Here is a 25551-nt window from a genome sequence, read left to right as displayed (position 1 = left end):
GAAGAATACGAGGAGATCACTAAAGATCAAAAAACCCATAATTGATGGTTTATCCCGATAAACATTAAAAACCCTAAGAACTAAAAAATACTCCATCCAACTCCAGGGATAATACTTAGATACGGACTCACAAGACGTTGTAACAAAGAACAGGGGCAAGCATATATGCTTCGACATGTATGTTATTCATCACAAAACCAAGAATACAACAGCAGGAGACAGACGGGTAGATACATAGATAAATCAATGATGAACAGCTAATGAAAAACCCCATACCTGTATAAAAGAGGACGACAAGCACCAACCACAGTCGAAGAAAGGAGGATCGGAGATATCAAAAGATACAGGGGCAACAACAATCGAGAGCGAAAGAAACAGAAAATTGAATGTTGTTATCTTCCTCACAAGAATGATGATAATAAATGACTAAAGAACAAGAATAGAAAACAAGAAGAGGATAAAAGTTTTTTTTCACATTCTCTTTCCTATTTATGAAGCTAGAGAAGACAATAACTGCTCCTCGTACCAAGGAGCAGTTACGGGGAAAGTTAATGCAAAGTGGGAAACGTGTAGGAAGACCTTTCTTCTTCAATATTGCAAAATACGCCCAAGTCAGAAGAAGAGAGGCAAATTGTATGTACACCTTTCATCATCCACCACGTGTACAGAAAGAGACACGTGGAATGCATGCAAAACAAGATATCAAAACATGATAGCAAGCATCTCATCAGAAGATGCCACCGGTCAGCAGATCTGACGGTCAGGGACAGAGGATCACAGAGGTATGATGGCTCAAAGGAGCACCAGATAATACCCCTTGGGTGTTATCACACCCAATCCCGAGGAAGATCCCAGATCAACGGCCGAGAGGAAGTTTGGCTGACACAGATGTGACCAGACAAAGAGACACTTGTCTGACATGAGCAGACATCCATCTACCCGCATTAAATACCAAAGAGATATACACGTGTCAATCAGCTCGTGGAAGAGGCGAGGATAACCCTTCGTATTCAAGCTCAGGCCGCAGCATATGCCGAAGACCTCTGCGTAATAGGCACAAAGCACAAGAAGATAAGATTACAACGGCGCCTCAGAAATGGGACCCACGTTCCGACCCTATAAATACCCCTCTCCACTAAGAGAGAAGGGGTCGACCAATTCAGAGCAATTATAGGATAATATAGGAGAGAGAAATAGGAATTGTAAGTAATCCCCCTACTTCCGCAGACCTATGTATACACTAAAGTCATTCGACTATCTTTGTAACCATTCAATACATAGTGAAACACCAGCCCCGTGGATGTAGGCCTTAGTGCCGAACCACGTAAATCTGTCTTATTTACATTTCAGCGCCTTACATTCAGCGTTAAACTTCATATACTTTACATTTATACTTGATTCTTGGTTTATTCCTTTATACGAACATTATTTATGATAATATTCGACTAGACAATGACAAGCCCGAAGGCTTCGAGTCGATGAATCGATATAATCATCCCCTTTACGCATACGACATACAATTCTAGAATTAGGATGTATGCGAATATTGTTTGTGAACACGTGGATGACTTCGTGATTATGTGTTCACATGAAGTTTGTTCGTTTTGCTCCCACTATAGACTCAACAAATATGAAGAACGGATGAACAAACCAATAAATTTGTTGGTTCGTTGAGTGAGTTGGAAGAAGAGATACGCGTGTGATGGAACATTGGGAGGTTGTACCAAAAACGCGCGGACCATCATCACATGCCCGCGACTCTTCCTCACACGCCCGCGACTCTTCCGCTCACGCCAAGTACAACTCCTGATTACTTTACTACTTTTTTATCCTATTTTATCTCACTTCATCCTATTTTATCTCACCTAAATATTATATTTTATATTTTACCTTTATCCAACAAAGCAATTTATATTAAAAAGAAATATTAGTGAGGCCCTGGAAAACCAAATCTGTTTAGTTTGCTCTAGTTTTCCATAGTGGAAAACGCAGTTTGTTCATCCACGTGGCTCAACAAAAAAAACATATTTGTTGATTGCCATATGAATTGTCCTTAGATTAATTTAGCCCAACAAAAATAATAAGCAAACCACCCTTAATCAATGTTTTCTTATCAATATCAACACTATCAACACCAAATCGACACCAACAACGCCGCCAACTACCACCATCCAGCAACATCACCACTAACAACCCAGCACCACCACCAGCAACAACACAACTACCAATTAGAAGCACTACCAGCTACCACCACGAACGAGTACCACTAACCACCACCAGTAATAATCAGAACCAACACCAACCACCACCTCTAACCAGTACCTCCACCAACGACGACCACCACCAATAACATCACCCCAACCAATACCGAGCACCACTCACCATTACCAACCAGCACTACCGCCAGCCAGCAATATTACCACGAATATCACCTGTAACATTGGTTTCAACGATAAAAATTAGGTAGAAAAATGATGAAACCAAATTTGGTTTCAACATAAAATTGGCATTTCATCAACACAACTTCAACGAAGAAACTAAATGCACCTAATTCAATAAACTAGGAAAAAGTTAGTTGAAACCAAATTTGGTTTCGACATAGACATATTGTTTCAACACTAAGCTTTGGTTTCACGATAAAAAAATAGATAAAAATCAGATGAAACCAAATTTGATTTCAACAAAACATATTGTTTTCACCAGTACAAAAATTGGGTTCAATGTTGTTTAGTTTTTTAAAATTTGATGAAACCAGATTTGGTTTCATCGGTTTTCTAACATTTCACCAACACAAAAATTGGTTTCAACGTCGTTTAGTTTTTGTAAAATTTTGTTTCATCATTTTTCTGACACTTCACCAACATAAAACATGGTTCCAATGTTGTTTAGTTTTTATAAAATTTGATGAAACCAAATTTGGTTTCATTAGTTTTCTAACATTTCACCAATACAAAACCCTAATTTCGACAATGATGATGTCTTATAATTTTTTGATGATGTTTTTCGACGATGATAATCTGAAAGTATTGGTGATGTTTGTAGAGGATATAAGGAGGATGACGAGGAGGTGTTGTTGGTGGCGGATCTGGACATATATTGGTGGGGGAGAAAAGATAAGGATGAGGAGGCGATGGGGGAGGAGTAGGTTTAGTTGATTTAAAATCAGGACATAAAAAAGAGAAGGAGGTGTCAGTGGTGTTTTTGGAGGAGACAGAGGTGTTGTTAGTGGCGGAAGTACTGTTGGTGAACATAAAAGTAAAACAAAAGAGAAGGAGGTGTTAGTAGAGAAGACGAAGGTGATGTTATTGTCGATCCATCTTTTCTCACTGATTTGGTGGCGACGGAGCTACTGTTGCTGGTGGATGACAGTAGAGACGGAAGAAAAAAAGAAAAAAGAAATGAAAGAAGAAAAAGAAACCGATGAAAATGAAAGAAAGGGCATGAGTACCATTTTAACAAGTAATAAAAAGCAAATTTAAACATTATATATGGAAAATGGGTTTTTGTCTCATTTTTATTTCAAATGGTTTTTAGTTATAAATGATAATGTGGTAGGAGTTTTGCATGTTAAATATGATCATTTTGGTTATTTTTCACTTATCATGTTTTTTTTCCAACAATAACAACACTAGAAACTAGGTTTTTGTATAGAATGTGATTTATTTTTTCTAAATGTAGAAACTGTGGTTTATTCTTGGTCTTATGTTAGAATTGTATTTTATGCGTAAACCAGAACTTGACCGACGTCGTAACGGCACAGTTTCGAAAATAAATAATAAAACTTGTGTCAATTTTGATTGGTGCCATTCATTTGTAATTATTATATAAAGTCACAATTATTCTCTAAATTTTTTTTTATTTTTTTTTTGGTATAATAACCGAGCTTATTTTAACACTAAAAAAGTCAAGCACAACTTCCATAATATAGTATTGCTTGTTTCATAACGATGCTGAATAAATGTCGCATACTACTACATTTACCAACTGCAGTACCACCACCAGAACCACCCGTTACCACTACCTTTTCCACCAGCATCAATATCTCCACTGGCTCCATGCACCACCACTCACAAATACTACCCTGACCAATCATAATATCTATTTATATAATTACTAACAAAGTTGTTTAGTGGGAGTATATATTTATTATGATAATTAATAAGACATTTGTTATGAGGGATTAATGAAATATTCATTATGAGAAATTAATGAGACAATGATGATGCATACAGTCACAGATTAAGACCGTTAGATGAATTTCTAACTTTCAATCATATAGTCGCTTATAAACACTTACGTAAAGATCATTGGTTTATCTTCTCCCTAAACAAATCTTGAAGACGATACCAAAAATAATTGATAAATTAAGACAAATATAAAATATTTCGAGGATGATATCAAATCATCAAGGAAAGACGGTTGAGCGGAAGAATGTTCTTGGATTTAAGTTCTTTTGTCTCTATAGGCTATATCTCCTTCCCAAATTTATTTGTGATTTAGGTTTGCACAAAAGTGGGGAATTAAAGTTTTTTAATCCACTTCTCCTACCGGATGTGAGTGAGAGGATCAATTGTTTAGTTTTATGGGAATGTAGATTTATAATTTTCGGTCGATCGAATCTCCGCTTTGCTTCTGACGTTTGAGACGGAAAAAAGAGAACACATAATGCATTATTTCTCAATTAAAACGTGTATTCATAGACTCGACCACAATCATGGATGTATCAATTGGGAGGGAAAGTCAAGATCGTTGTTTATATTGATTAACTTAGGGAAATTTTGTTTTTATAATACTGAAAAAAAGAAACGGAAAAAAAGATCACTAGATAGGATATAACCCGTGCGGTAACAATACGACTCAATAATAAGTTATTTTATTGAGTACTGATTTTGACTTATACAGTTCGGTTGCAGTGATTATATAACGTGGCATTCTAGTGTTTTTTTAATTTTGATGTGTTTTAACCGAATTTTTATTTTATCATTAAGACGATCGACCACATCTTCTTTGCTTTATAATGTTAATCGATTTGTGGCGACACATAATTAACGGAACATATTACTACTCCTCGTCACCCGCCAGCACCACAAAATCACCTGATACCACTTCTTTCCTCACTGCCACCGCTGCCACCTCCGCAGTTAGGCGTGCTTTTAATTTTTAATGACAAACGTCATGTATAAAGTTTAGACTGAACAAAATTAAGTCGTCAATTAATTTCTTTCATTATTTTTTTCATATTTTCTTTTATATTGTAATCAATTTTATTTTAACACTAAAAACCATGATTTATTCGATCGGGTACCATATATAGTATGGATACCATTTGGGTGATCCAGTGGTCATCGAATATTTGGTTTTTGTCCTTACCAATCATGCTAAAAACAGCCAACTACATCTTTCACAATACAATATTGCAAGTTTTGTAAAGACACAAAACTATTATTGTCCACTATTATTCACCAGCACCACCATAAAAACCAGTCATCACCACTATTTCTTCCACCACCAGTAATGTTACTGCCTCCAATACGCACAAACACCCGCCACCATTTCTACCACCTATTACTTCTTCGACTACCACCATTTAGTAATACTACGATATTTAGTAAAGTAATTATTAATAAAAATATGCATTTATAATTAAGGGAATATTTATAATAAAATTAACATTAATTAATCATTCATTGAGGCTAATTAATAAAACATTTATAATTGTTAAATTCAACAAATTAACCATAATCGTAGATTTATCTTCTTCCTAGATAAATCTAGGCCACCCTTTATCTAAGCTAAGTTATCCAAACTGTGTTTTATATTCTTGAAAAAAAATAGAAAAAATAATCTCAAGAACAACATACATATTTTTCAAACCACAAGCAGCGGAGCGAAGGATTGCTAACAATGCATAGACCCCCTAAAATCATAATAATAATCATAAAAACCCTTAACCTTATCTTATATAATTTATGTTTAACTCATTTATAATTAATATTTGGTCCACTGAAGTCTATGCGTTTATTCAAAAAAAAAAAATAGATACACCTCAATGTTTATTTTTGATTTTTCCACTGAGTTTACAAGTTGGAAATTGAGAAATTTTGTATATTCATAAAAATTTACGAAATCTATATAATGATACAAACAATATTATAAAAATCTATTTTTCAAAGCTTAATCTTCACATTAACGGATTAGCTAAATACTAATTGATTTTCCAAAATTAATTGCTAGAACTGCAGTTGGAAAATAAACTTTGGGGTAATAGTTTAACTAGAATAAATGAATTATGAATTCCTATCTGAAATTAATAAAGAGTGTCTATATATCATGACGTTAGCAAATAAATTCTTATCAATGGTTTTAGAGTACTATTGTAGTTTTTATGAAATACATACCCGTTACGATTTTTCAACCATATAACCAAGGTTTTTATATTTTTAATCATGGAATGACTGTTTTTTTATATTTTGGTATTGCGTCGTATATCAAAATTGTGAACGGAAGATAAGAAATGTTTTAATCTCTTTTCCTCTTCTCTCCTAATTTTTAAAAAAAAAAATAAACATAGCCTCTTGCTCAGATTTGGTCCTTTTTTGATCAGATCTGAGCAAGATTTCTTTTTTTTTTAAGTTTTAGTAGATAGTTTATTGAATAAAACTACTTTTCATATTGTTTTTTTTTTAATGTTTTTCGTCATATTTTTTTTGCTACTTGGAGCGAATTTTCTACGCCATTTGAGGTGATTTTCTCTTCGCTTTGAGGGAGATTTATTCAAACCTTGATCTCTGGTTCGTGGCTTTCTACTATCGATTCAAGAATATCAACTATTCAACACGGTGTTGCTTTAAATCTATGTTCAATCGAAGGGATTTAGGGCATCCGGGTTCGTTTAGTTCTACAAGATTAATTATGGGAAAAATACTCCTTTCTTTAGGAGCGTCTCTTATTGAAGAAAAAGAAAACCAGATTAAATGGACAGAATTGATTTTGTATAATACCATTATTCTTCCCTACTACATATACAAAAACTGGGTATCTTTGCAGTTTATGGGCTTTCTCTTCGTGATATACTTGTAATTATATCTTTATTTGTTTTAGGGTTTTGATTATCTTGTCTTTTGATGTTTTTATTATTCTTGTAAGCGATCATATAATCATAATTTTGATTTGAATAAATAGAAATATGTTGATTAACCAAAAAGAAAAAAAAAATTGATGATTTAAATGTATTATATAGTTTTATGATAAACAATGACTACAAACAAGAAATTCCATGTCAAGTTGAGCTCCCTCGCCAGCTTCGGCCATCAAAATATTTTTTATTGTCAGTATAAGGCATGTAAAATCTGGATTCAAATGGAAAATCATATCTGTTTTTTTTAACTTGATATCTAACTTCGTGCGTACATCTGACTCGAATGTATGTTGTACCTAACCCTCGCTGGACACTAGGGCTGGCAACGGATAAATATCCGCCGGATATTGGCCATACCGACAAGGTTAAGGGTTAGCGGATATCCAATAACATCCGGCGGAGCCCAAAAATTCCAATCCGATAAGGTTAAGGTTAAGCTATCGGATATCGGATTTTTATCCGATAAAATCCGGTTTTGTGGGAACAGAAGTAAATTTTCAAATTTAACAGAGTAAAGAGTTTTTGTTCAGTGTAACCTGAAAGACAAACCACACACAAACACTACTCCTAGTCTCTCAGTCACATCACCCATGAAAAACAAACTACAAACCCAAACAGTTTGCAAACTAAAGTACTAAAAAAGAAAAACCATGTCTTCTTGTAACAAAGTAAACAACTATGTTAACGGGCTAGTGATGATCTTCTTTGGATGCCTGGTTGCATGTTGCATCATTGCATCAACTTCAGTCCTCGACTTCCATATCTGCATTCACAAACAATCAACAGTGCTTAGAAGTAGATGGACAAATAGTTAATCGTCATAGTTAACATCAAGAAAACTTATCTTAACAACTCGGTATAACAATACAACTAGTATAAGGGTGTACAACTATTTTCAGGATATTTTTTTCACTTTATGCATAGTTGTATCTAATACTAGTGCAACCAGTTCTCACCTTGCTTGATGAATCTGTCTTAATGCTTCACCTTGAACTTGCTTGTAAAACTAACTGAGAAGTTTGGAAGTATTCTAAGTGCTGGTAAATTGGATATGAAAACTAATGGTGGGTGTACTGCACAAGATTTATACTGATCAATTTTAACAAAGATTGTTTTGAAGGAGGTCTACTCAAATTAAACGACGTTAACAATGCCTGCATACTGAAAATGGTTGTACACCCTTATACAAGATAGATTTGGTTGTTCACGGAATCACATATGTCTTAAAGACTGTTATTACACTACTAGTGAGCATCACAGTGACTCAGTGAGCCAATCATCCAACCAAAGATTATAGCTAAAAGGAATATTCGAATTCCTTTGGAGCAACAACAATATATAGCAGCTTTAAGGGTGTCGTTGGTTGATACAAATTGATAATCAATCAAACAACTCAAAACCCTAAATTCAAATCAAATAAACCCTCATCAATCGTCATCTCTATTCAAATCGAAAACCCAATAATCAAAATCAAAATCAAAAACCCTAATTTCATCTAAATTCAGTTGTAATGAAAAAGCTAAAAGAAGAACATGATTGATTCTAACAGTTAAAAACAGATATATTCAAACATCAAACATGCAAATACGCAATCGATTTGGGGGAAAAGAAAAACCTAACTTCGAAACAATCGATTAGATTCATGACTAATGACTTACTTCTTGAGTGAGAGTCTCCGATCATCAATATTCATAAAGTACTTCTTGAGTGAGAGTCTCTGATCATCAATATTCTCGATCAAATCACGATAAAATCGATCACTTAGTCCCTCTCTCTCGATCAAATCACGAATAAATAGATCTCTTTATGAGTTTTTGTGTTAGAGAATGAGAAAAAAATGAATAAACAAACTTTAGTTGAATGGTTGTTCTCCCGACAGATAATACTTAGGGGTAGGAAATTACAAGTACACCCCTAAGCTATCGGATGTCGGATATTAACCTAATAGAAGTAGCCTATTTCGATAAGGTTAAGAAGTAAAATCCGATAGAATCTCCGATTCCGATATCTGATATGTCGGATTAAATTCTATAAGATTCCGGATTTTCGGAAACGGATCTCAGACTTCGGCTATCAGTTGCCATCCCTACTGGACACAATCTAACTGGATTCAAAAGTTTTCAATGACCCTAGTATTATTTAGTAATTTTTAGTCAAATATAATAAGTCAGATCTGATTATAACAAGTCCAACTTAGATAAGTCAACGTGTCAGTTACTACTCGCTTAACCTGTGAAATATTCTCGAAGAATCACACATTATTACTCTCGAAAATGAAAAGTTTCAATTGTTTAACTTTGTTACTATGTTATCGTGGAAGACCATTCCAAACACCACTGTGGTCATCACTCGCCAGTAGTAAATTGGAAACTACTATGTCAAAACCCACATAATAACTAGTATATAGAAGAAGAAAAAATGATATAAAAAGAAAAAAACTTAAACAACAAAGGCCACCAAAAAAAACGATTTACGGATATGTTATTTATTTTGTTGAGCACCTAGAATTAAGAGGTAATGTGATAGTTGCCCTATCTGACATAATAGAAATTCTATTAATAAATTTTTAATGGATTATGGTCATCATCATGCTATCTCATAATTTATATATAATTATTTTTATAAAATTCAAACACAAATACTCTTGACAATATGTTCCTCGTATAATTCAACCAGTGGCAGAGCTAGAAAATAAAATCAATGAAAATATTTTTATAAATGTGCAGAATAATGTGGACTAAATCCAAAATATTAGGTGGGCTAAATATAAAATATGAACTAAATATAAGGGGTTTTGGATGATTTCTTTTTGTATTTTAGGGAGTGCTAGAGTTAGGGTTAGTCAACCCTTGGCTCCACCCCTAAATTCAATAATCCTACCAAAAATTATTAGATTATGAGTTATCAAAGCTCACCGTCTATCAATTTTTGTATCAACTATTTTATTTTCGGTGGTTGGTTTTTAAAAGCGATAGACGTGTTTCGAGTTGTATTCATTTTTGGTAGAAACATATTACTAATACATTAGCTTTTAAGTTCAATGTTGTTTGAGTTTTATTATCCCAAGCAAAAAAGTTTGATGTTAATGTCGTTTGAGTTTCATTTCCCAAACAAAAATAACAAAAAAAAAAAAAGAAAAAAATGATGTCCAAACTGTGTAATTGTATGAGACTAATCAGGTGAAAATGAATGTATTGGGTTCAAAAAAATCTTAGTTTCATCGGTAGGTGCCAATTGTCGTCGTATAGTTGCATAACTAAGAAGGGAACGGTCATGCTGCTGCACACAGTACTTTTCCCTTGAATTTCCCTTGCATTTTTCATTCTACAGCATATTAGTATATAATAATATTAGAACACCAAGCTAAGAGAGAAAGATACAACGAAGAAGACAAGGCAGCAGAGACTTCGACTCTTCACAGTTTCCACTTGCACTCCCCAGTGTTTAATGTCCAACACACGTTTCTAAACTTCTTTCCTGCACCACTAGTACATTTCTTACTCACTTTGGCTGGTTCTGCATTCCCCCGCTGGTCAATCATGATACAAAGTATCGAACTTCACACCCAAATCTGATCCCTGATCTAACATATTAAAATCATATATCATGTGTCGACATATCAAGCCATTATTCCAAGTTCATCAACTCTTTTAGCTTAGATAAGTGGTGATACCTTCCATGGTTGGTAGGGGGCGTGTAAGAATGTGTGACGGGTGTATATGATCAAATTCAACCATATCCGATTTTCGCAGAATCCTTCGAAGTTTTTTTTTTTACAAAAAAAAATCTCAGTAAAAGATTGAATATCGAAAATTGTATGCCGGCAGCAGCTGCCCAAGCAAGGACCGCGCAGGGAACGCGCTTCCTAACTCAAATCACTGTCAGTTTTGAAGAGATGTTTTCCTTGGAGTTCATTCTTTCATGAGACCCACCATACCGATGCAGAACCAAAGCTCAACAAGTATCGGGTCGAGCGAAGATAAACCGCGTAACGATCTTATCTCCAAAGATGCGGCTAAAGTTTTTACGCCGGCTACCTGCAGGCCTAGACGCAACTTACTCGAAGGCAAGAGTGGGTTACATTTTAAACATCACTTGGTAACTTCTTGAATCAAATCTAATCACAATTTAGATCGATATATGCCTAAATCACAAAAAAGAAAAAAAAAATCGATGCCTGATTTTGTAAAAAAAAAGTAAGAAAGGCTCCTCTCAAAGTAGCAATAATTGTGATAGCAAGTGATATGTATGTATCCTCGTGTGTGTAAAGTTAAATCTTTAATTCAATTTGTTGTAATTTTGGGCACAATATAACTTGGCAGGAATCCTTTTGGTCCCCTCATTTGCAAATCCAAACAGCTTCACCTATGGCCCTACCCCATCTGCTGGTGCTGGCCTCTTCCAATAATGCATGTTACTACTTCAAAATCATCAAAAAGTCGCATTCCTTCGAAATATCTCTGTCATGGAACTGTAATATATAGGTCGGGTACACTTCTTCCCCGTGCGCAAGAGCCTTATTCAGTGGTCAGACTGTCGAACGTATGTATTCGGTTTGTACTGGGTGAACACTGAACCAAGAAGACACCTCGGCTGGCTAAGAGGTTGATTGTATTTGAAAGTACTAGTAATTTAGGTTCTTGCTTTTACAAAAGAAAAAACTACTCCTGTGTAAGAATGGCATAATGTTACTACTGTTGGTAGTATTCGAAGCTTGATGTTGATTTATGCATGGTAGATTTAGGATTCAATCACGCCCTACCGGTAACTAGTAACTACCATTAACCCCTAGCATTCCAAATGCTCCAAGAGAGGAGCGGTCGGTCAGTGTAGGATGTATTCACGTGTGAGGATATAAGATGGAGAAAAGCATATGCTAAATTTGTAGTTGGGCATGGACATGGAGTATGATTTTTGAACGCGTATGAAACGTCCCAATCTGTTATTAGCTACCGGTGTAAAAAGGACTCCTTAAGGTGTTGAGCCTGGCCAGTCTAACCGGCTAATAAAGGTCCAAAAACCATGGCAAAGGACATGCTTCCTAGCACCATCCACAATATACTAACAGGACCGTAGGTTTTAGTAAATGAAAATTTGAAAAAATAAAAATAAAAAAAGATTTAGTGTTTGGTATAATGGATGAGTATTTACGGTTACAACGTCTTCTTTTACCTTAACAAATTATGAACCAGAAAAAGAAAAGTAAAACAAAACAAAACAAACCACAGAATAATGGCACCCTCACCAAAGGTAGAGGTGGACACGGAGAATTTACAGAAACTCAATATTAACAATGGTGGATGATTGCAGACCTCTGGGTTTCTTGCTAGGGATGCCATTTGCTTTACTTTCTTCAGTATTGTCTCTCATTGCCCTTGTCGTGTGGCTTCTTGGGTAAGTCTCTTTTTTTTTTCTACCAGCATTATAAAATATGCATCATTTTTCCGTTTCCGTTCTGCTGTAATCGAAAACAAATTTATCTTGGATTTAGTCTGTGAATTCAACTCTCAACGACTTAATGGACCTTATCTAGGCATTTACATTCTTCGGAGAGTTTCTGGCTCCTTTGTTTTCTTTTGCTTTTGATAATTTAACATATTCATAACTGCTAGCTAAATTTCGTGCATGGCTGCCTATTATTTGTAAGTTCTTTGTTAGTGAATTGGAATGAGTTTCAGGACCAGGATACAAACTCTTCTGGCCACACAAAAAGTATTGTCAAACGCAGATTTAAAATTCTAGCAAATTACTTTTGTCAATCTGCTTCATAATGGGAGCTAATTATTATGCACACTATGGTGCTGTTTCAGGTCAATTGTGAGTTGCATATGCCCATGTTGTGAGTGTTGCGCGGGATTATTGAATTTGACGATGACTATTGCCAAACTTCCCGTTGAAGTGATCAGATGGTTTATAAGTAGAATTCCTTTGTGATAATATATGATCACTTCTTGTACTTCTGTAATATTCTGTTCTTTTTTCTTTTTATCACCCGCCTACTTAAGAGGTGTTGATTTTTTAGTTTAAACATTCTTTTTTTTCTCCCTGTAATATCAATGTAAATTTGGCAGAATGACAGTAGATAATAGAAATGCGTAGCCCGGGTGAAAATGGGGACATTTTTCTACCGAAAAGAGCAAAACCTCCACTGCTTCCAAAAAAATGCAATCTCAAAGAGGATACAAGGCCACGCAATCAGACAGACATTCACAAGACAATCTTCTACCAATCAGACCAATGGGGCAACTGCCTCTAAAAAGGGAACTAAAAAGGTTATAAAGAACACTATAAAATCAAGAACTGAGTTTTTCGCTTTTCATACCCCCATTTTTTTCATTTCTTTTTCTTCCAAATAACCCGATTCAAGCAAGATCCCTCTCTACATACACAATGTTCAATCATATTTCTTATGTGGGCTGACACTACCATTTTACTCTACATATAATACTAACTTACAAGAATATTCTTCTCTAAGACTACATTTCTCACTCACTATAATCTGAAGAATCAGTTTCCATTGCTTCATCTGCGTCAACATTCTCTTCATCTTCATCCTCGTCATCTTCTTCGATTTCTTGTACATTCCTATTAGTTCCCACTCCATGAACGCGGTACCTTTCTTCCATGTCTACATCGTCTTCGCCATACCCATCTCCTTCTACTTCTTCCAAGTCTTCTTCGTCTTCTTCATCACCAATCCTTAAGTCATCAACATATTCATCTTCATCCTCCGCATCACTTTCTAGTAAGTCCACAGATTTGCCATTATACATGCCACTGTAATCTGTTCGTCGCACGTCATACTCACCTAAACCATTGTCATCGGATTCCCCTGACGCCTCCTCTACACTGATGTCATCCCTATCCATCTGTACATGTACATCATGCAGTCTCCTGGTATCTTCTTCCCATCCACCTTCATCTTCCCCGCCTGAGCTTCTTGGAGATTCCCTATAGTTGTTCTGTTTAGGAATCACTATGCTGTTCCCGAACTGACCACTGAAACCTCCCAGTCCCATATCCTTTATAACGACCCTCTTCTTAACTGCTGCTGATGATTTCTGTCTACTCTTGGCAGTGCGTTTACCTCGTTTACGTCCTCCTTTTCCGCGTGCTGTTTGGCTTTTCTTTCCCAATCCTTGAATAGCTACCATCTTCTCACCCTTCCCAGCACTTAACCTCCCAGAATCGATTCTCATGCCAGTGGATCCCCTCGGCAACCTTCCACCAGCACTGCGACCACGCCCCTTTCCACGGATCATCTGTCCACGTCCAGAGGTGCTACGCCCACTCCCCATATCAAACCAGTTCTCTTCTTGTAGAAAGACAGCTGGCTCAGGAGTAACTGCTGGTTCAGCCTCTTGGATATTTTTTATGACAGTATATTTAGATGGAAGCTTCTGTTCGATGACGATCAAGAAGATGAACAAGCAGTCAGTAGGAAAACTAAACGTCACAAAAGCATTATTAAAATGGTATACCCGAAGATTCATTTGAAGCATCAAGTTTACGTATAGCTTCAAATGGATATAGAACATTTGATTAGGTGACATAAATTGCTGCATATGTAAACCTACAGTTGGGTATAGGAAAGACCACCGCCCAACTGCCAGGGAAAATGCTGTTTTCTGTTTCTTTCCTCTACTTTGTTCTCTTTTCTTATTTAATGATGGGTTTTGCCAGTTAAACTAATTTATTCACCTATAATAGAATACTCACAATGAAGTCTCCGGATTCCTTGTCTTCTTGAGACTCCGCCTTTTGCTGCAACATGTAAGTAATGGACGCATCCAGTTCCAGAAGCCTTAATGCAACGGCTGCAGTTGTCTGTGGTACCCATGGAAGTATAGGAACTGATCCAGAAGAAAAACCATCAGCAGCACGCACTGTGGGGGCAAAGTTACCTAACAGCTCCTTGGTCGTCTCGAAGCTTGATGATAGACAATCCCTTTTAATAGCACCCTCGAGGAGAGTAAGGATCTGCACCAGATATCATAATTAGAAAGTTGATAACTTCCGCAGATGAACACTTCTCACACAACAGAGTAAGAGAAATAGTTTTGAAAATAGTACTACAAAAACTAGTGCGTAGCAGTATCAAACATTGACTAGAAACTAACATAAAAAGGTTGGGCTAGTCCATAAATGCTCAACTGCTATTTTATTAGTGGACGAGCTTTGCCACTATTGTCTAACGACTTTTTTTTTATCTTGAATGGGTAGCATCAAAACAACAGCCCGTTCAAGTGAAGCATAAACTATGCCCAGGCCAATCCACGACGACAAACCAAAATACAGGAAGAAAAGAGAATACAAACCTGTAGAAGATCCTCCGCCGAGGATGATGATTGCAATTTCAAACCCCAGGAATTACGACTATCCTCCGTCCAGAGAGGCTGAATAGCTTCTGGTGAGACAGATACCTGAAATTTTGGACAATTAAATGGGTGAATCAAGATTTTTGCAGAAAGCAAAAGAGATAAAAAAATTCTCATTAGATTTTTTCTTAATTGGATTAGATTCATATAATTATATCTCTAATGAATGCCTAAAGCATATATGCTCACCTCAGTTATAGCTAATTGCGCCTTGAGCAATCTGATTCTTAGAGGAAGAGAAGTCTCCAGACCACGGATATGCCAATCAGATTCCAGCCTAGGCTTCTCTTCACATTGATTGACAGAGTCGGAAGACTTACTACTGTTAGATAAATTTCCGAATATCCTATGGCAAACAGGACATCTGTTATCTTTAGGGAAGTACGAATCGAGACAGAAATCACAAGTGACAAGAAGCTCCGAGCATCTTTTCTTTCCATACTTTATGGCACACATTGTTGAAGGATTAAAGCATTCTTTCCACATCCACCTTTGTGAATCTTGATACCTTTTTAAGGCATCAGTTTTCTCAGTTTCATTCCTCCCAAGATCAATTTTGAACGACGATGACTGGAGAACTGTGTCAGAACCAACAGCACATACTGTACTACTAGGACTTTCAGTTCCTGCAGAACGATCAGGACTCGAAACTATTTCAGAAACTTCAGTTTTAACTCGATCTTCAACTGGGTCCACATGGTTCCTGCATTTTGAATTCCTTCTAACTGCATCCTTGAATGATACCTCAATTTTTTGCAACATTGAGTGCAAATGTGATTCCCTAATTCCACGTATATCAAGAGATGATAAAAGAATATCGAAGGCCTGCATATAAGATTGCAATGAACTTATTAAGCAGTAACATGAATGGGTTAGCAAAACAAAATGCAGAAAAGAGTTGTACTAAAATATAAAAAAGATTCTAAACTGACGATCTACTGTGAATCCAATTGAGCCGACAATAATCAGAATTCAAATTCTACCCGAAGGTTGGTAAATGATACTTCCACACACAAAAGGCTGATAAATCTATACTGTATTTTATTTTAATACTAAAACTTAATGTTAAACGAAAAGTTAAAATGACATGCCAAGCCTCCAAAACTCTCTACTGCGAAAACTGTCAACAGCCAAAATTTGTAAATCAACTTGTGATAGATTAATACCTCTTCTGTGTCAATAAGCCTCCAGCAACCACCTTGAGATTCGTAAAAGATCCTACCAGTACCAGGATCATTTCTAGTAGCAGATGTGACAAACTGCCAGTACCGATTACGCTTACGATCTTGACCAAGGGGCAAAGACCTGTATACATACATCTCCTCTGCTCTTTGACCAATGTAAGACTTATATTGTGACCGAGATTTTTCCGCAGCAGCATATGCATGTTGCTGCTGATAATTTTCTGGGGTTACATTGCACTCCGCAGACATGTTATTAAGATAAATTTGGGCATTGCTAGGATCAAAAATAGGTTCTTCTTTCAGAGATGGGTTCAAGGATGCCTCATTGTTCTTGCTGTCACCAAATGGACTTTGACTGCCATCCACTACAGAACTCATTACATTTAGCTCAGTCTTGGTTCCCATAAAAGACAAACTTTGAGGCTTTGTTATGTATTCTTCTTTCATCCGCCTCTTATCCAGTTGCGCCTCCGCCCACATTTGCTTCTTGAGAGCGTTTGCAGCTTCCAACCGTTCCTGAAAAATTCTCGTCATCAGATCAGAACAGATAGATTGGGCTTAGATAGGGGGTGGAAGGGAAGGAATAGATAATCATTAAAGAACATGGAAATTGCATCAAATACTACCTCTAGAATAACACGGACTGAATTTCCTTCAATCGCCACACCAATTAAGGCAACCAGAGCATTAAGACGCTCCTCAACAGTAAGGTCAGCATATTCCCCTTCCATCAACCCTTGCACCCATGGCTCACCAGTGTTGCTCTCATCAATCTCTGCATCCTCAAGATCATTAGTGCTAGCTCCATTGCTGTTCCGAGCAAGATCAGCAGACTGATCAGTGAGAGCACCTGTGCCTATTTCCTGAGATCCTTCTAAAGGAAATGATTTAAGACTACTCCCAGGAGCACTTCCATGCCCACTTTGTAGAATTTCTCCTACTTCCTTGCCAGCATTTTCCCTCTTTCCAACTTTCAAGCAAGCTACTGACTTATCAGTTATTACTGAGGCTAGGTGGTGATCCTCCTTCTGATTTGATGTCATATCTATGTCATCAACCTCGGGATCCTCAGCAACATCACACTCAGAATCATCATCAACATCTTCTACATCCTTCCCAGCTTCTTCAGAATCAGAAAGACCATTCGCAAATATTTGTATTTTTTCTCTGGCTGCGGAGAGTATTGCATCAGCATCAATCGGATCCTTCCTGAACGCAGCCCGAACACAATATGTTGAAGGAGCGGTTCGTTCGAAAAGGTGTGAATCCCTTGATAATGCAGCTGCAATAGATGCCTCGGGTGTCTTGCTAGTTGTAAGGTCCCGTAGTCCAGATTTCTTGGAGCAAAGAAATACAAATTTAGGAAAGGGGGAACTGATAATCTCACCAGACAACATTTGGTATCTAACACCAGAGAAAAGTTACCTGAATCTTGTCTGCAACTTCCAGTATTGACAACCCCTTGCTACCCTCGAGAGAGAGAACATGGAATGCTGCGAATTTTACAGTTCCTGGAGTTAACCGATGCCTGGATCTGCGCGGTTGAGACAAACCCTTTTCTTGCATCACGGCAGCAGCACTTACAGCTGCTGCACCATTGCGTAAAGTAGAAACTATATCTTCACAATCATGACCCTGCACAACCCAGAAACAGAAGAAGTGCAAAAGTACAATATCTTTTAGAAAGTGAGCACGAACTTTCTAAAACCAGGAGGATAAGTGGGGAGCGGGCAACAACCCTAGAAGATGTGCAGATGCATTACCTCATTGTCATCGCGAAAAAACGATTGTTCTAGACTCCTTTTCTTCAATTGTGGTCCAAACCCAGCGGACAATGCAAACTGGCGCAGTACTTCCGGCCATGTCAATGGGTTCAGGTGCTGTTGCCAGCTGCGTATGTCAAATCCCCAAGCATAAGCCTGTCACAGAAAGCAAATATGTAGGGGAAGTTATATGAAAAACAGTCATTACGGAACATACAAGAAAAAGAAAGCAGAAAGAAGATGAAGTTACCCCCTCAACAATCTGAGGGTGTCCACCACCAGGATTTGCAGAACTATTTTGATTTGCCCCTAATCCCATTGAGGGAGTCCTGGCAACATCTTCAATATCTTTAACAATAGACCTCAAAAGAGCAACATGTATCTCGCCTAACAACCTTGGGTCCTGAAATTGTAAAGGAAGCAAGTTCAAAATGGGGAGTAACAAAGCACATGTGAAAGCACATACATAGAACGACTAAAACACGATCTACACACAAAACTATATCCTGAAATCTTACATAATCATGAAAAGCTTGGACAAACTCATCAAGGGTAAAAGGCCAAAGCTCAAGAATGTCTGCGAAAGTAATTAAAAACCTCCAAACCTGCACAGAACCGACAAAACTTTAGAGAAGCAACATTTACTCCAAAAAGTAGCTGCGAAGTAAGCTATGCGCAAAACAATGTCCGTATAAAATCAAAAAGGTATGTGATTCTTCCTACTAAGAAGCACTGTAACAGTAATCCGGAAAGTAATTTGAATAGCCAATTATCACCAGAACATACCATGAGAAGGTTCCCCACATTCTCCTCTGAATCCTTCCATGGCTGGACGGCGAAAGGTCTGCTTAGTTGCACGGACTTGGGAGGGAAAGTAACCAACATATCTAGAAGAAAAAATAAATTATTGTTACAGCTGTTCAAACGAAAGAATTAAAGCTCTAAACATAAGATAAGACGGGCTGGACAAACTCAATCAAAAAAATACTGTATGTTAGTATCACCAATCAGAAGGCTCAAACAATTTTTAATGGCCCCCTCAATCCTAAGTCAAACCCAGATGATCCGTGATGGCCTAATACCACTAAACGTTCTCTATCCCATAGTATTGATTAGAGGTATATATATCTGAAATCCCGGTGGCTACACCATTGCAGATTCTCCTCATGTTAACCCTCTTGACTTTGGCCATTTATATAGAACTTCTCAACGCAGAGAAGCATTGAATTGGCCAATTTTGTGAATAACGGAGCTCTAGGTTACAAGTACTTTTAAACCCCTAACTTGCCGACATGTTATAGATACTATCCCATATTTTAGAGAACATAATGCAGTAGACCAGTACTCATTTATCTTTGATGTCTATATGAACCGACTTCAATAAAGAGGCATATTCTTCTGCAATATCTACCTTTAAAGAGATCCAGGTTTTCCAAAGTATCACTGTCAAGAGATATTATAGAAGGCAAACCCTTGCTTGAAGCAGCCAGCTCCATCAGCTCCAGGCGCTCATCTTCAATGAGCTCCATAGATTCTTTAGCAATTCGACGAGCAGTAGCTCTCTCATTAGCAGCCTTTTGCCTTGCTGTCTCTTTCTCTCTACGTTGCTCTTCTTTCTGCCTCATTTTTTCAGCCTGAATAAAGAAGATTAATACTTTATATACCTAAAAAATATTTAAAAATATTTAACTCCCTAATTAAGTATATAACCACTTACTCTCAGATTTTCTTTTTGCATAAACCTCTCCCTTCTCTCAAGTTCACGCTTTTGCTCTCGCTGGAATCTCTCCTCTTCTCGCAGCTTTTCACGCATCAACCTCTCTTCTTCTTTCCGTCTCTCACGGTCATGTTTTTCCATTTCTCGACGCATTTGCTCTTCTCTCTTCACAAATTGAAGTAAGATATTTAAGAAAGAAGTAACCGGGAATAAAAAAATAAGATTAAAACAAACAGACGCTTTTAAGAAGTAAAATATGTGAGTGCTGAGAATAACACCTTTCTCCTTAAAATATCTTGTTTCTCTAGCTCTTTCCGAATTCTTTTCTCGTGAGCTTCCACTTCCCTTGCTATTCTTGCTTCATCACTCTGAGCGAACTTAAATTACATAAAAGTTAATCTTTTGCTCAGAAGAAAAAAGGATCTGCAGATGATTGGGTTTAATATAGGATACCTTGCGCTTCCTCTCAAGACGGGCAGCTTCATCTTCATTAGACATGCGCCTGTCACATGATAGAAGTGGATTTTCTAATCCAACCTGTACATCCATCCTATCATACTCTCCTAAAACATGACTATGTCTTCCTTGCTGAGACTGAAGACTAGCACTAGTCCCCTGACCATAACCGGTGGGCACTTGTTCTTTGCCATGGAGGTGGGATCCTCCAGCTGATAATGATGAAGCCCTGCCACTATGACCATCATGTTGTGAACTATAAAAATGTGATGGGTCAGCCCTTTCATATGTATCGGACCTAACACTAGGCTGCTCAGGAAGAAACTGGTATTCCTGCAGAGCCCTAGGAGCAGACTGAGGATGAACCATATGAGCATTCCCTGATGCTAATTTTCTTTTGCCACCAGATGAACCAGGTAAGACTGATGGTGTCTGCAAAAAAACAAATGAAGGGCCAAGATGTGGGTAAGGGTCGCACAAAATTGGTAAAGAAACATAGAGACGTATAAAATAAACATGAAACTGTTGACATTCTATATTTCAAGGTTTTACAAATTTCTGTCCACTACATAAACAGATCGTAAGGTGACTGGTGCATATAGTAACGATAACGGGTATACATTCCCTTTTCCACACGGATTCCCTATTTCCAACTTTTCACCTTACTAATTACATAAAGATGCAAGAATCCAAACCATGGTTAAATCAAATTTACATAATATTATTGATTAATCTTAAGAGGTCACAAACCCGGCTAAAAAGCAGAAACATGAAGTTCACAGTACCTATTTCGCAGATTCATAAAAGTAATAGCTGCATATTTACACTAAACTGTAGAGCTGCAAACACTTTGTTGTTAGCTTATTGATGGTGCAATTGCTTAATGATCAATACACCGTAACCATAGAAGGCAGAAAAGCCTTAGATAACTAGGCATGTCAATAATTTACAAGTTAAGGCCGATAAAAGTCATCAAAAATATTCAGATAAGCCTGAGGATTCTGGACGAAATATATATCAGAGATCTGCGTCAAAGAAGACTAATACACACATTTGCATAATTCAAACTTTAGATAGCAATCATCCACAAACATAACCATGGACTGAACATTAAACTATTATCCTTAAGATGAGACTCTCCAGACCATGAAATCAAAATTTGACTTCCAAAGTAGAAATCACAAACCTTGATTGATTTAGTATCATGCCGGTCGTACATTTTGCCATCATAAGGCCTACCAGCTTGCTTTTGCTGCACCACTGCAACGTAAAGAATGTCAGAAAGTTAGGGACCGAGACAGCTCAGAAGAACTGAACAGCACTGATACAATTTATGGAAACGTGCGCTTCTGAGTCCAAAAGCAATTCGTGTCATTTAAAATACTAAAGTGTTAAACTTAAACCATAGCAAACTTCACCGAGGGCAGGCGCAAATACTACAACATTCCTAAAAAAGCACTCTACAAGCAAAGGGCAAATTTGTTATGCGATTCCTTGAACTCTTAATACTGTCACATTAACCGGTCAGAGGCACTACCTACTTCAGCCACTTACATTGCATACAACAAATTCATGGCATTATCCAAGTTCACATTGCATACAACAAATTAAAGAGTTCAAAGTCCAAACAAATTAGAAATTAAGAAATTAAAGAAAAAAACTCGATAAGCAGCAAATTAGAGCAAAGCAATACCTATAGGCGCGCCAAAGGCACCAGGAGGCAATGGATCAAATTCCATTCCAAGAATGGGTCCATCCTCTCTCAATGCCTCTCCCAACTGCGACTCCACAAACGCAATCGCCCTTAATTCTGATATATCCTGAGGCGTCTCATGATACCTTCTACTCATGGCCACAGTAGTATCAGCTATACCCCTCGAGACAGTAGTACGACCACCACTACCACCCACTTTCCGATGCTCATACTGACTTGACCCCGAACCTGACCCAGACCCAGGGTCATTTCCTTGGTCACCACCACCCATCATCATCTCATCTAGGCCTTGTCCAGATGTTGAGGCTGTTAATTGCATATTATCCTTCCTAGGCTTCTTCTCTGGTGCTACTTTCCTATCTTTTAACCTTCTGTGACAAAACCACATCTGTAATTGCCGATCCGATAGGTCTAACTTTGCAGATAACTCTTGTCGTATTGCCTCTGATGGATATGCCTCCACTATTCACACAGTTTGAAACAAAATCACCATTAGAAACTAAAACAAAAGAAATCGAAGAAAGAAAATACGGTTCGATTAAGTAAAATTTACCAGCATATGTTTTCTCCAAAAGTTCCAACTGCATAGGAGTTTTCATCTTCCTTTTAGACTTGGATTCTCCTCCTCCACCACCACCACCACCACCACTAGTCCCTTCAGGCGGCTTTTTCCTTTCTCCATCAGGTGTCGAGTCCATCATCATTAAAGATCAAACCAAGAACAAAAACCTAGAATCAAAAGAGGCGCAACAGAAGATCTAAGAGACGAAGAAAGAAAAAAGGGAATTTAGGGTTCCAGACAGAGGATGAGACGAGACGATAAGAATGAATGTTTGGGTTAGGGTTAGAGATTTTTATTTGGGAATTGAAACCAAAAAGAGGGATGATTTGATTATTAGAAATCTGTGTGTCGTAACACCAACGAAAAAATATATAAAGGCATGTGTGATGTGCGGTGAGATTTGTTACTGGAATAAGAATTAAATAAATAAAATAGATATTTGAAGAGAAGAATTTTCAGAATTAGAATTTAGATAGAAAGAAAGAAATAGTTGGCGTCTGAAGAAAAAAGAAAAGAGAAATAAATAAACTAAGTTAGTAGTAGTAAAGAAGAGAGATTGAAAGAACAAGTGCGAACCCTAAAAAGAGAAGAGAGTAGATAGAATTAAAGACTTTGTTTTTGCTTGTGATGATCTAAATTCCGGAAGAGAGAGAGAGAAAACTCAATTTCATTTCATTTCATCAATAACAACAACAATATCAAAGAACAGTCCTCTTCTTTACTTTTCTTTTCTTTTTTTTTTTTTTTTTTTTTTTTTTTGGTGGTGTTATTAATTCTATCATACTCCTCATCAAATTGATTCTTTCAATTGTTGTTGTTGTTGCTACGAATTCTATCATATTTTTGTGCTTGTGTAAAAATAAAATAAAAAGAGGAAAAATAATACTACTCTAGAACCTTTTTTGTTTTTGGTAAGACAAATTAAAGATTCTTTTAAAAATAAAAATCCAACGCTGATTGATGAATCGAAAACTATTGGATGGATCAGTGGTGTTGGTTTTTAGAAACAAATCATTTTCTCTCTCTTTCACACTTTTTAATAATTTTTAGGGGTAAAAAATTCGGATGGAGTTGGTTTGTGGTTTTTTTTCTGACTTTTGTTGTTCGTGTTGTGTTCTTCTCTCATCATCAATCTTAATTAATCGAAGCCCCTCGTTTTTCTTTTGGTTACCAAGAACACCCGACTTCAGTTCAGGTTGTAGCTTTACTGCCCCAGTTGTGGTGGGTGGGTCCCACTTTTCTATCTGACGACATGGCAAACCTAAGACCTGGACTCGCATATTATCTTCAAAAGCACCCGGACATATCCGGAAACCGTTATTAACTGATGCGGCGACCGACAAAAGATAAGGTTGGATCAACCGTTGAGATACATGGCGACTGCTTTTTCCACTTTAGGGTGCAGTCATTCTAATAATGTTTGAAAGTCAGATCCTTGGTTCAGTAAATGCTCTTACATTTTACTATAGTTTACACCATAACGTACTTTTATGCTTCAAAAGTGTACATTCTAAATTTTAATCAATTTGTTGGTTAAAATTTTGGATCATGCAAATTTGAGTTTTGTGACAAATTTTGTGACTGCAATGTAAATAAAAGCATGAAGTAAATACGGAATTCGTACCTAAGGCTAGAATGTAAAAGAATCGCACCGTAGGATTTTGGGTTGTAATATAATTTTTGGATCCTGAGATAGATTAAGGACTACATAATAGGTTTTTGGTCACGTGGGCAGATTATGGTTTAAAGGTAAATTTTAAATCACATAAAAAAATTTAGGTGGTCAAGGGAAATTAATTGTTGGTCGAGCTGATTTTGGTTGCATTGTCAAATTTTATCGAATTCATCTGGCATATCTTTTGAACAGCAATTTAGATTTTGTTAAGTGCATCAAGCTTGATCTCATACCAAAATTTGCGTGAGGCTTGAGTAGATATTTATCGGCGTGTCAAGCAGATTAAAATCATTTCCTAACTCTTCATTACACTGAGTGGTAGTGTAGCAGTAAGTAGGATTCGTTCTAATACGGGGCTCCATAACGAACATGCTACTCGGATTAGCTAACCAGTAAGAAAAGCAAATACTGAGGGGGTTGTTTGGTTCATTGAAGCAAATAATAAGGAGCGGATGATTAGGGTATCCTTCATCATCGCGAAACAATCATCAAACTGATATATTATCGATCTCTTAGTAATCACACCATGTCACCAACCATGGGATAACTGCTTGCTCAGTGTTATTCCCAAAATCTTCTTATTTCGCTGGATACGAAAGTTCCCGACTATCATGTTTTATTCATATAAACCACATATAAGTAGTTTGTTCTAAGTGTAATTTGGTCGAATGCTTAATATTTTATTAATTTAGGTTGATCATAGCAGTTAAACTCTTAGCTCGAGGTCCACTTACTAGTGTCATTTGTACTGACAATTATTCAAACGGATCCCTCTGCAAGGTCTAGCGATTGTTACTTGTGTAGAAATTTATTCGACCGTTACAATTATCTCCTAACTCTCTATTGGCGATAGGATAATTATTAGATTGATTTGGTATGCACACTAAAGAATTTAACAATTAATCATGATCATAAAAATTAGCAAAAATAGTCAACAATATACGAAGAACTCGAGATAAAATCA

General features: G+C 36.9%; 1 protein-coding gene and 1 long non-coding RNA gene across 3 annotated transcripts; one reads left to right on the top strand and one right to left on the bottom strand.

The window, feature by feature from the left end:
• Positions 1 to 12332: 12332 nt before the first annotated feature.
• On the top strand, positions 12333 to 13189 carry LOC113348787. Its single transcript, XR_003359794.1, has 2 exons — positions 12333 to 12532; positions 12949 to 13189. It is a non-coding gene; the product is annotated as an uncharacterized LOC113348787 (long non-coding RNA).
• A 220-nt stretch (positions 13190 to 13409) lies between these two features.
• On the bottom strand, positions 13410 to 23670 carry LOC113348786 (homeobox-DDT domain protein RLT2-like). 2 transcript variants are annotated; one of them, XM_026592655.1, is made up of 18 exons: positions 22904 to 23669; positions 22330 to 22812; positions 21823 to 21896; positions 20634 to 21068; positions 20459 to 20557; positions 20181 to 20345; positions 19875 to 20097; positions 19250 to 19350; positions 18982 to 19068; positions 18714 to 18866; positions 18464 to 18619; positions 18126 to 18335; positions 17327 to 18037; positions 16683 to 17216; positions 15706 to 16341; positions 15457 to 15561; positions 14858 to 15118; positions 13410 to 14538 (listed from the first exon to the last, which is right to left on the bottom strand). In XM_026592655.1, the coding sequence occupies exons 1-18, from the start codon at positions 23052 to 23054 to the stop codon at positions 13624 to 13626; spliced, it is 5499 nt and encodes a 1832-aa protein (XP_026448440.1). In that variant the 5' UTR covers positions 23055 to 23669; the 3' UTR covers positions 13410 to 13623. The 2 variants fall into 2 exon arrangements, with proteins under 2 accessions (XP_026448440.1, XP_026448441.1); XM_026592656.1 differs by having other exon boundaries at positions 13624 to 14538; positions 20459 to 20548; positions 22904 to 23670.
• Positions 23671 to 25551: the final 1881 nt, after the last annotated feature.

This window comes from Papaver somniferum, chromosome 2 (assembly GCF_003573695.1).
Source record: "Papaver somniferum cultivar HN1 chromosome 2, ASM357369v1, whole genome shotgun sequence".
NCBI classification, from domain to species: Eukaryota; Viridiplantae; Streptophyta; class Magnoliopsida; order Ranunculales; family Papaveraceae; genus Papaver; species Papaver somniferum.
This window is presented reverse-complemented; position numbering and strand designations above follow the sequence as displayed.

Excerpts from the sequence above, each read along its gene's own strand:
- LOC113348786 (XM_026592655.1), bottom strand. The coding sequence starts at position 23,054 with ATGATGATGGACTCGACACCTGATGGAGAAAGGAAAAAGCCGCCTGAA. Across the intron at positions 20,558-20,633 it reads GTCTTGAGAGGAAGCGCAAG|TTCGCTCAGAGTGATGAAGC; the intron begins GTATCCTATATT and ends ATGTAATTTAAG. Across the intron at positions 20,098-20,180 it reads TGCAAAAAGAAAATCTGAGA|GCTGAAAAAATGAGGCAGAA; the intron begins GTAAGTGGTTAT and ends TTCTTTATTCAG.